Source organism: Pinus tabuliformis, chromosome 3_1 (genome assembly GCF_031772625.1).
Source record: "Pinus tabuliformis cultivar Carrire ecotype Pingquan chromosome 3_1, CPIR1, whole genome shotgun sequence".
NCBI lineage: Eukaryota > Viridiplantae > Streptophyta > Pinopsida > Pinales > Pinaceae > Pinus > Pinus tabuliformis.
The window spans coordinates 390605080-390617091 of record NC_142301.1 but is presented as its reverse complement, the minus strand read 5'-3'; the positions used below and the strand labels follow the sequence as shown (position 1 = coordinate 390617091).

The 12012-nt window shown below is 42.4% G+C and overlaps 1 protein-coding gene across 1 annotated transcript in view; it reads right to left on the bottom strand.

Moving 5' to 3' along the window:
- Positions 1-12012, bottom strand: part of HCF101 (ATP binding protein) — a 461386-nt gene that overhangs the window by 336309 nt on the left and 113065 nt on the right. Inside the window, exons 6-7 of the mRNA XM_089411334.1 lie at positions 10090-10233; positions 9793-9935 (exon numbers count right to left, since the gene is read on the bottom strand). Coding sequence (XP_089267460.1) covers positions 9793-9935; positions 10090-10233 — 287 coding nt within the window. The remainder of the gene's footprint in view (positions 1-9792; positions 9936-10089; positions 10234-12012) is intronic.

The following is a 12012-nucleotide window of genomic DNA, read 5'->3' as shown; positions in this document are numbered from 1 at the left end:
TTCTATTCTCTAGAGCAGAGTTTGCTAAGAGAGATAGAATCAGTGATCAGCAGCAAGGGGCAGTGAATACATAGCAGAAAGGTAAAGTTGGTACTAGAGAGACAGTGTAGAGCTAGGAGAGATTGACGAAGAGGCAGCTGGGTGCTTCGCAGAGGCAGCCAGGAGCTGCGCAGAGCCAGAAGAGGCCAGCGTGTGTGATGCAGAGGGTCTAAGGGCTGATGCAGAGGCTAGTAGAGCTGACGCAGGGCCAAGAGGAAGCACTGGGAGGTTTTTGTTGGACAGACTGGGTGCTAGTGAGCCGGGAAGGGTGACACAGTCCATATTAGAGTGACGCAAAGCAGTGAAGCTACAATTGTTGGTATGGGATCGTTCATTCGGCGATTGATCAGCCGGAATATCTGTCTCCGATGAGAGGTGCTACTACCAAGGGCATTCTCTGCTGGGTGAGCCATTTCTGGCACCTTGGTTGTATTATGAAAACTGCATAATAATAAAACCCTCTGAATAGCTGCACCAATTTTCCCGCTTTGGGTTTTTCCGGGGACATTAGTCCAAAAATAACAGTGTCACTTGTGTGCTTGTTTACTTTCAATTGATGATCTGTAGATGTTGCTATTGTACTTGTATTTATTTTCAGTATTTACATAGTAAATAACTTGTTAAGTAATTGAACAAGTAGGAAGAAATAAATCAGATAGTATAGGAGGAATTTCTAACGGGTTAAACTTAGAATTTCCAACACAGCCAGCGTAGAGCAAGGAGTGCGTATTTCTGGGCAGCCAGGAAACACGCAAAGGGAGATTGAGGCCAGCATGGATCATATCGCTTGTAGGGGAGTCAAGGAGCTGAGGTAGCAGCACTAGACCAACATTTTCACTGGGTTTTACAGGCAGCTGGGCCAGCATTCCAGCAATTCGAATTGCTGGGCTGAGGGACAACATAGAGGCCACTCAACAGATTTTTGTGGTGCTTGGGAGCAGCTGATTTGGGCCAAGAGCTCATCAGGGAATTCAGGGGTTGGATAGCAGGGGTGAACTCAGCATTTTGGAGGAATTTTCAGGTGGATTTACAGACAATTTCCAACAGGCCGAGTTTTGCAAATACAGCTAGGGTGAGGCTCCAAGGGGGTCGAAAATTAGAAGTCCAAACCAACTAAAATCCCTTCTGAGTTTTTCTAGGTTTTGGACAAGGAGTCCAGGATTAAAAACATATAAATCTCTGGATAGTTTTAGTGCACTTTCCAGCCATTCGAACTTCAGCGAAGCAATAATTTTCTGGGCAGCGCAGTGCAGACTGGTGCAGCAACTGGGCATCCTTCAGCTCAGTCTTTTTCCTACCTGGGTTTGGTCCTGCTTGTCGATTGAGACAAGCCTAGGTGCACCATTCCATCATCTATTGTATTTGGCTTGCATAAATTAAATAAAACGGCTCAGAAGTTCTCCATTTGTAGTTTTTCTATGGGTGCTTGATGAATATTTCGTTTTTGTAATTTGTTGCATAAAATATTTGTTGTTATCACTTGTATTCCTATTTAAGATCATTACACCTACAAAGTTTGTACGATTAGCTTTGAACAACGTTTCCAAAGAATGGCAAGTTTTCGTCCAGAGTATCTTGGGCAGAGAAAAACTGCCAAATTGGGATCATATGTGGGTTGATCTACAGCAAGAGGAGATGAGGAGAGATCTGGTGAAGAGCACCATCAATGGCAGTAGCAGCAGCAGTGGGACGAAGCAAGTGAAGGAGGAGGAACGTTTGACTCTCGCATCAAAGGGGCAGCAGGAGCAGCGCAAGAGGAAGAAGGATGTTTCTGAGATCAAGTGCTTTAGGTGTGGTGAGCTTGGCCACTACAACACTTAATATCCTCTCAGAACAAAGGACAAGGAGGGGAAGCAGGATCAGCAGGCTGCATCCACAGAGATCAACAGGTTGTCCTCCAAAATGGAGGAAGAGTTTGCCATGATCACCGAGTTACCTCCAGGGGTGAGTGGGGTGATTTGGAGTTGTAGCCCCAAAGAGCTACAGGATGGACAAGATCCTTGAGGAGGTCCACCTCATGAATCAATTGTGAAAATTCTGAAATCGAAATCCCTACGGCAGCAACTGATGATATTTCTCCTAGTTGTTAGATTTACATGAACAAGTTATTTGCAGTTTCCTACGGAAAATATTGAAATACATACACTACAGCCTTCAATTAATTAATTTATATGCATAAACAAGAAATTGAGCAAGAAAGAAAATACAACATAATAACACCGTTATTTTTAAACAAATATCTCTGGAAAAACCCAATGCGGGAAAGTCGGTGCAGCAGCTCTGAGGGTTTTATTATTATGCAGTAGTAAATCTGAATACAGCTTTTGGATGCCTTTCCGACAATCCAGTTACAGAGAATATCATTGACAGAAAGATCTGTGAGATTACCTCACACTATCACTAGAAATCCTGGTTGATCCAGCTCCTGAATGACTGCCCCTGGCTACCTCTAGTTGCCTCTATGTTTCCTCTGCACTATGTCTGCATCAGCCCAACATCAACCCTTCTGGGAACAGCATCACTCCTCCATCTCATCAATATGCTGCCCAGGAACTTTGATCTCTATCTCTCGATCTCACACCCCGGATTTCAACTCAGAAATCGATCTCCCCAACAAATTTTCAAACTTCCTTTCGACTTCTGCGCTACCTCTGCATCAGCCTACACCATCTCTGCGTGGGCCTACGTAGCTCTACGTCAGCCCCTCTAGCTCTGCGCTGCCACTATTGGATCTTCCTCTCTCTTCTCTATTGAGTATTCTCCAACCAGGAAACATTTCCCTCGCATACTATCCCTGCCCCTCACTACAAAAGCTCACTTCGAATTTCTCTCTGGCAGCTGCTCTACTTCAGAAATTCGATCTTCTGAACTCTCTCGGTGTGTTTTCCAAATGACCCCCAAGCCTCCTTAAATAATCTTCTCATTGACATTCAACAACCCAGATTAAAAGCTAATCAATGGCTAAGATCATTTCTGCTTCATCCTCGTCTTCTTTTAGAAGTTACACCCACAGTTAGATTAATACCCATTAATTATTTTATTTTCCTGAGTATAGACTTAGGGTCCCATTAAAAATAATTAATTATTTTAATAACACTATCTCCAAGCGGAATTTCCCAAAACGCTTTCAGGGTTCTTTGGAATACATGTGCCCAAGTCTCCCTGCAAAATTTGAGACTTAGAGCACATCTAATGCTACCAAAAATCCACACTCCCTCTTAGCAAGGAATGTGCTCTAGTAATTCACCCTGCTAGAGCATCACCCTGTTCTGTAACATCTCCTTCTGCACTGCTGATGTCTGAGACTCTGGCATCCTGTCCACCAACTACTGAGCAAATGTTGCATTTGTACTGCTATTGACCCTGCCACTGTCAAAACTACATTCGTACTGCAACACCCTCTGAATTTCTGCATTTGTGCTGTTGTTGGCATTGCCCCTGCACTGCAAACTGTTGTTGCTACTGCATCAACAACAGAAAAACATCCCAATTTACTGAACAAGTGTTCATCATAGATGCATCTCGATGCTGAAGATTTGTCTGTTGCTAGTCTCACGTTGTCCCTCTGAAGCCACTGCGTTGTTGCTGCTGCTGCACTGTGCCTCCCTGCACTACTGCAACTTTGCACTATGCTTCTCAGACTTGGCGTTCTAGCCACTGCATCTGTCGCTCCAACACTCTGCACCATCTGACACTGGTTCATCCTGCTACTTTTGATCTGGGCTCCTGTAGCAAGGAATTGATCTGAGAGGTGGGCTCCTCAAGGATCTTGCCCATCTGTAGCTCTTTCGAACTACAACTCCAAATCAACCCATCTCCCTCCTGGAGGTATCTCGGCTGTCATGTCGAACTTCTCCTCGATCTTCGCGGGTGCAGCCTTGGGATCGTGCTTCTTATCTTTGTCCTTCTTTCTGAGAGACCAATGCGTTGCGTAGTGACCCATTTCATCACACCTTAAGCACTTTATCTTCAAGACGTCCTTCTTCCGCCTCCGCTGTTCCTGCTGCCAATTCGATGCAAAGGCTGCATTCTCATCCTCCTCCTTGGGCTTCGAGCCACTACTGTTGCTTCCATCAAGCTTACACTTGACTAGATCTCTCCTCAGCTCTTCTTGCTTGAGAGTTGCCCACATCTCATCCCAATTCAGCAAAGTTGCCCTGCCCAGGATACTCTGGACAAAGACTTGCCACTCATTTGAGACTGAATTGAGGGCTAGTCTAACCAACTCGGAATCTTGAGGTGTAGAACCCACAACTGAAAACTCATCTCAGGTCTCCTGAAGCTTCGTGATGAATGGATCCAAATGCTCCCCCTTATGCATCTGTGCAGATCTCAGTTTCTTCTCTAAGTACATCTTTCATTGCTCGAAAGATCCTTGATACAACGTTCCCAAGACATCCCACATCTCCTTAGCAGTCCCTCTGCTAGCAATGTGACATACCACATGATCCTTTACTTCATCAAGGATCATCCTCTTGGCCTTCACTATTTCTCTCTTGTACTTCTTCAGCCGATTTGGATCCGTGGGCTCAGCCACCACGCCATCGACGTAGATTTAAGAAAATGCTCATCCAGAAGGCATGACATCCTTGCCTTCCAGATCATATAGTTAGATGCTCCATCCAACCTGTCCTGATCTCTCAGTCCACTGGCTGCCATCTCTGTCACGAAATGTTGAACTGCTCCTCTCCATTTCTTATTGTTGCTGCTTAGGCAATCAGAAAACAGACTTCTTGGTGGGAAGTCTACTGAGGAAAAATTCCCTCACTATGCTTCTCCTCTCTCTTCTGACGATTTTTTGCCCAACAAACTGCCTACAGAAAAACTACATCCCACCAACTCTTTCCTCACGCTAAGGCTACTGTGCTGCTCCCTCTGGTACAACAAGATTTCGATCTGGAAGCCCTTCCTCTCTGTCGACTCACTCAGAGAGAGACTTTCCTCGAAAATTCAGCCCTCCTGGCCTAGACTGCGCAAACCCTCTGGGGATTCGAACCACTGCCTCTTGCAGCTATTTGATCTCCTTCTCTGCTCAACGCTGAGCTCTCTGGCACCACTCTTCTTGTTCCACCTGCAACTTCGATACCATTACAGAATTCCTAAACCGGAATCCCTACTGTAGCAACTGATGATATTTCTCCTACTTGTTAGATTTACATGAACAAGTTATTTGCAGTTTCCTATGGAAAATACCGAAATACATACACTACAACCTTCACTTAATTAATTTATATGCGGAAACAAGAAACTGTGCAAAAAAAATAAATACAACACAATAACACCGTTATTTTTGGACAAATGTCCTCGGAAAATCCCAATGCAGGAAAACCAGTACAGCAACTCTGAGGATTTTATTATTATGTAGTAGTAAATCTGAATACAACTTTTGGATGCCTTCCCGCCAATCCAGTTACAGAGAATATCACTGATAGAAAGATCTGTGAGATTACCTCACACTATCAATGGAAATCTTGGTTGATCCAGCCCCTGAATGACTGCCCCTGGCTACCTCTAGTTGCCTCTATGTCAGTCAAGCATCAACTCTTCTAGGAACAACATCATTCCTCCAGGGGATCAATCTGCTGCCCAGGAACTTCGATTTCTGTCTCCCGATCTCACACTCTGGCTTTCAGCTCAAAAATCGATCTCCCCAGCAAATTTTCAAATTTCCTTTCGCCTTTTGCGCTGCCTCTACGTAGCTTTGTGTCAACCCCTCTAGTTTTGCGCTGCCACTAATGGATCTCCCCGTCTCCTCTATTGAGTATTCTCCAACTGGGAAACATTTCCCTTCGGAGACTATCCCTGCCCCTCACTGCAAAAGCTCACTTTGAATTTCTCTCCGGCAGCTACTCTACTTTAGAAATTCGATCTCCTGAACTCTCTCGGTGTGTTTTCCAAATGACCCTCAAGCCTCCTTAAATAACCTTCTCGTTGACATTCAACGACCCAGATTAAAAGTTAATCAATGGCTAAGATTATTTCTACTTGATCCTCGTCTTCTTCTAGAAGTTACACCCACAGTTAGATTAATACCCATCAATTATTTTATTTTCCTAAGTTTAGACTTACGGTCCCATTAAAAATAATTAATTATTTTAATAAAACTGTCTCCAGATGGAATTTGCCAAAATGCTTTCTCGGTTCTTTGAAATACATGTGCCCAAGTCTCCCTGCAAAATTTGAGACATAGAGCACATCCGATGCTACCAGAAATCAACATCAATACCTTGCTACATGAGCTCAACACATGCAGTAGCAAGATGGATTAGTGACAGTTGGTGCAGTCAGGTGCCAGAGTGATAGATGCAGTAGCTAGTAGCAGGTTAGAGACTGAGCAGCGCAAATCAGAGTTGGCAGTAATGCAGTTGGCACAGTGTAGAGTCAGAAGCAACGCAGAGGCTTCAGTGACAGCGTAGAGTCTAGCAGCAGTCAAGACTCGGGTGACAGATGCATCATACTAACCACAGTTGGTTCAGTATTTTGGATGCTTTTCCGTTGTAGTTGTTGCAACAACAGTTGGAGAGGGTTGCAGCGCAGATGCAGTGTTGGCAGCAGTTCATCAGGGCCAGCAATAGCACAGATGCAACAATCAGAGTTGTGCAATAGTTGATGGGCAATAGAGCCAGATATCAGCATCGCATCAGAAGACGATGCAAAGACAGAATGATGATTCAGTGGGTTGCAGCACTAGAGCACATTGCTCGCTAAGAGGGAGTGTTGATTTTTGTAGCATCAGATGTGCTCTAGCCTTGAAATTTTGCAGAGAGACTAAGACGCATGCATTCTCCAAGACCCAGAAATCGTTTGGGAAAATTCCACCTAGAGATTGTTTAATTAAAATAATTAATCATTTTTAGTATATTCCTGAGTCTAAACTTAGGAAATGTGATTAATTAAAAGGTATTAATTAAATCTGGTGCGAATCTTCTAGATAAAGACAAGGATCGACTCCCAGTTAATCTTAGCCCTTGATTATGATTTAATCTTGGTCGTTGGTGCTCCAACGAGAGATTATAAGAAGGAGCTTGATGGGCACTTGGAGAACACACCGAGATAGGAGATCTAGAGATCAAATTCTCAAGAGTAGCAGCGCTTAGTTGTCGGAAAGAGATCGAATGATCTTCTTGCAATGAGGAGCAGGGATAATAGATCGAATGGGATTTTTCTACTCCCGGTGAGTGCAATGCAGAGAAGGCATCAGGAGGTCCAAAGAGGCATCGCAGTGCCACGCAGAGGCAGCATAGTGCTTCAGAGGAAGTCCGCAATTTTGCTAATTAGTAGTCGAGATCCAGTGCCAAAAGTCGGAGTGTGAGTCCAGAAGGCCAAGGAGTCGAGTTTCCAGTAGGCATAAGTGTCAGAGTTAGAGAGTAACACAATCCCTTGAGCTGTGACGCAGTCACTACATGGGCCCACGTAGAGATTGCAAGGAGATAGCGTAGGGAAGCTCATCCAGAGCCCGGATTAGTGTCAGATCTCCAGTGACAGTGTGAGATATTTTCTCACTACCTCTTTGCCAGTTTATTCTCTGTATCGGATAGCCAGTTTGAGCCTCCAATTATTTGTATTCAGAAAACTAATGCTTAATAATTAAAACCCTCAACTGCTGCACCAGTTTTTCCGGGGATGTTGGTCCAAAAACAACGGTTTAATTGTGTGTGTGTGTTTATTTCTCTCCTATCCAGTATTTTGTTTCCACAGTTTTTATCTTGTGAAGGCTACAGTGGATTTTATTTCGATGTTTACTGTGTGACACTGTAAATAACTTGATTCAGAAGTTAACAAGTAAATTTAATCAGTTGCTGCAGTACGGATTTGGGTTTCCAAATTTTCACAACCAAGAGGGCTGAAACTCAGGAAATTGTGCTCAGACCAAGCAAATTCAGAGGTCAGAAGAGACGTCCAGGAACAGAGATAGGGCATGATTCAGGTGTTGACAGTCCAAGAAATTTGTTCCAAAAGACCAGTGAAACTCACTCAAGATCAGTGCAAGGAGAGCACGAGTAACAACATACTAAAGGAGACCTATGACAGGTTCAGATTGCTAGTCAGCTGAGGGTCGCAGGGTCTTTAGATTTGCAAGTTATCTTCGTGGTATATGGACCTATACACCCTCAGGTTGCAGGACTTGGAGTGCGAAAGTTTGGGTTGTTGCACGTGAACTAGAAGTGACAGTTGGAGGTTGTTCATAGTGTATGGACAGCAGATGAAAAGAGCCCTAGATGAGGGCAGATCTATGTGCCCCAAGTTCTTTGGTTTGGAGTTGACTAAACAGAGAAAAGACAGCTAGTTGCGAAGATCCAAAGGAGGATTGGTTCATGGCTGGAACAACAGTGAGAAGAAGCCCTAGAAGAAGGCAGATCCATGGGTCTGTTTCAAGGAATGGAACAGCAGTATGTGGGAGCCCAAGTACAATGATGAGGAGGCATCCAAATCGCTGTTAGAGGGCAGATCTACAAGCCCTAGGAGAGGGTTTTCTTGTGGGCCCAAGATTAGTCAAGTATTGACTGAAGAATGGGCAGATCTGAAGATGGAGTTGCAGTGCAGAATTAGTGTCCAGATGAGACAATTGAATGGCAGCTAAAGAGCAGATTGGAGGACTGCAACAGTTGTCATATTGGTGCCCTAAGTGTAGTGCATGAGATGGACATCAAGCCTGCTAGCAGTGGCAAAGAAGCTGTGCTAAGGGTCTGATCAGCCAAGAGAGCCAGATTGACAGCCCTAAGTTGAATGTTGAAGAATGATGTTTGAAAGTCATAGTGGGCCGTCTCCATGTCCAAAGTTTGACTTCATTGGAACAATGCAGAAAGGAAATAGAAGGAAGAAGTCCCAAAGGAGTTGAGGAGCAGTAGTAGGCAGTCTAGAGTTGTTCACAAACAGAGTTGTGAACAACTCAACAAAAATCCCCAAGTGTTGAGACATTGAAGGACTAATGTTCAGCTAGAGGGCAGATTGATAAGGTGTGTTCAGTGACCCAAAGAAGCAGGACCATTGATAGAGGCAGAGTTGCGGATTGGGAGCGAAAGGACCAGTAGATGTGTTCACGACACGTGGACTGAAGAGGCTGCAGGGCGCCACATCAGCAAGTAGGTCAAGTATGTCTTGTTCAGGTAGATTGGTGGTCAACATGACAGATACCAAGACCTAGTTGTATGTACTTGTATCAGTGGATGTATGAGGGACATTATCCTTGGTACGAAAGTTGTATTACAGTTTTGCTAATATAAGGAAGAAGGGTTGAAAACTTTAAAAATTGTGATGTGCACTAGTTGATTCATTGATGTGTAATTTTCTGCTTTGCAAAGTAGGATGGTTGAGGGACATGAGTAGGTTTGTATCAGTGATTCTAAGACCTAACCCAGATTCTCATGTGCCATGGAAATTCAGCATTGAGAGCCAACCAAAAGTGAATAGGAAGTTGTGTTGAGGGGATAGTGATAAAACTTCCATCTGTTACCCCAACTTTGCATCCATGGATTGGTCTTTCCTACTTAGTTAGGGGGTAACACCACCTTTGTACACTTTATATTTATTTGTACTTATTTTTGCACCTAAGAGTTACCTTCAACAGTCATTGTCATTTTGACTTCTTGTACTCTCTAGTCCCATTGACCTATTTTAGCCATTTGTGGACATTAATATAATTTTATTCCTGGAACCATCAACTGGCATTTGCAATTTTTACTGTAAAGTTGGCTTCTTTGTAAAAAGAAACTTAGAATAGGAAAAAACTGCCACAACATCTCTAGTACAGACCATTCAGTTGTAGTGAGGAGCTGATTGATAACTCCAGAAACCATTGGTCCACGCATAATAGCACGGCCTTGGCCAGAAAATCCATATGAAACCAGCTTTACACCTAAATATTCGGTTGGAATTATAGACCGTGTCTCTGGAACCTGAAAACAAATACAAATAAGCATTTTTGTAAGTGCTGTGTTGAAGCTGTAAATCCCAAATAGCATGTGCACAAAACAAAATCCTAACAGCGCTCTTAAAGATGTAACAATTTCATCTTAAAACTAAGTCCGGGTATAATGGTTTATGGTTTACCATTTCCAAAAGACGGTTCTCTGGAGAAACCATTGTTGGCAAACTTGGGCCATAAACATCTGCGTCAAATATGCCCACTCTTGCTCCCATCCCTGCCAACGCGTATGCTAGATTTACAGCAACAGTTGACTTACCCACACCTCCCTGCATTAGTTAGAAATAAAATTCCAAAATGAGCCAATCTTAGAAAGCTACAAAACCTTATATAATGATACAATCTATTTTCCTATGTGGCTAAATGCACGTGCACTTTAAATCTAACAAAATGTTAGTAAAACAGAGTTTAGAAATGCAATTTTCAGACCCAACCCGTGATTGGATTACATATATAGGCAGAAAAATATTATAATTAATTATTTACTAGTGGATTACTGAGTTGTAAGCTTGCTTCCTCCATGGTAGAGAGATTGAATAAAATTAATTTCGTTCATATTTCCATTTTTTTATAAATTAGACCTATATATTTGAATTACTAGTTATAAGACTACAGTTCTATAATTAATATTTCAATAAATGAATGGGCTTAAGAGGTGAAGATGGGATTGTGAAGATTAAGTGCAGAGGTTATTATGGTGAAAGAAAACTTACATGCAAATGGCACCTCAACTATGTTCAAATGGAACAAGTTCAACAGAAATTCCAGTTTAGGCATTGTCTCCTGTTTGTTATAGACGAGTCAAGACAAAAGAAGCAAACTATTGAGATTTGGTACAGGCCTTGATGCGACCGTAAACAAATCAAAGCATGCAGAAAAGAAACAGCAACGCAAATAATTTTCATCAAAAACAATTTTATTGCATGAAACTCCCTGAAGTGAGTGCATTTCTAAATGACTTGCACACTTAATTTAATACTCATCAAAACATTCACAAGATATTGTCTCAACTTTGAGTTTATTTAGCCCTTCTTTGCACTAAGGATTGTAATACATCCAGCATGCTATACATGTTTCTAAACCTCAAGCTATTTTCCCTACTCCATCTACAAATTCTATGGCAGTTACAACATCTACTAGAAATAAATCTTGGTCCAACATTCATGGTAAGGCCTAAAGATGATATCTATGCTATCAATACTTTCCTATTAAAGTGCAAAACAGTTATATCTGAATCACACTAAAACATCGTGTATAACTATAATGATTAAGATAAAAGTTCATCCACACATGTACCATTTATGGACACTAATAATTTGAGCTCCAGGCTTCCCTCATGATATAGGTGGCACAAAACAAAACCCAAGTTGTGTTACAACCCAGGCTAATAAAGTTCAAGTATCAAGAGAGGAATAGACTCTTTTGGTCTAAGAAGTAACTATTTGAACCCTAGCAGGCATTGGAACAATTGCAAACATAATCTATCATTGCAAATGCCAATGGCTGTCCTAGCCAGGCCCATGTTTGGCTGAGAAGCAGCATAGAACTAAGTTAAAGATAGCTGAGATGAGGTAGAGTGGACTGGGGTTGGGCTAGGCTCTGTACTATCCACCCAGAAGTACCATACAAATAAACGTTGGGGTATTTTTAAACGCAATGTTAACCCTGTCTGACTTCATTTTCATTTTCGAAGGTATTAGACTTGGTATTCAAAAGAAAGGGACTAGCAACAATGTTGGCTGAAGGGAACTATTACCCCCTCATATGGCATGCCTAGTGTTGCGGGAACCAAACCCCCCTTCTGTTGATTTGGGGTAGCATTGGACGTGCTCTAGCCATGAAAATTGGTGGAGAGGCTAAGGCACATGAGATCTCCAATACCCAGAAAGGGTTTGGGCAGATTTTAAATAGTTTGAAATATATTAAAATAATTAATATTTTTAATGGAGTCCCTAAGTCTAAACTTAGGGAAATAAGATATTAATGTGAATTAATATAAAATTGTGTTAGAATGGTTCAAAAGTCATGGATCAAACCAAATCTAATCT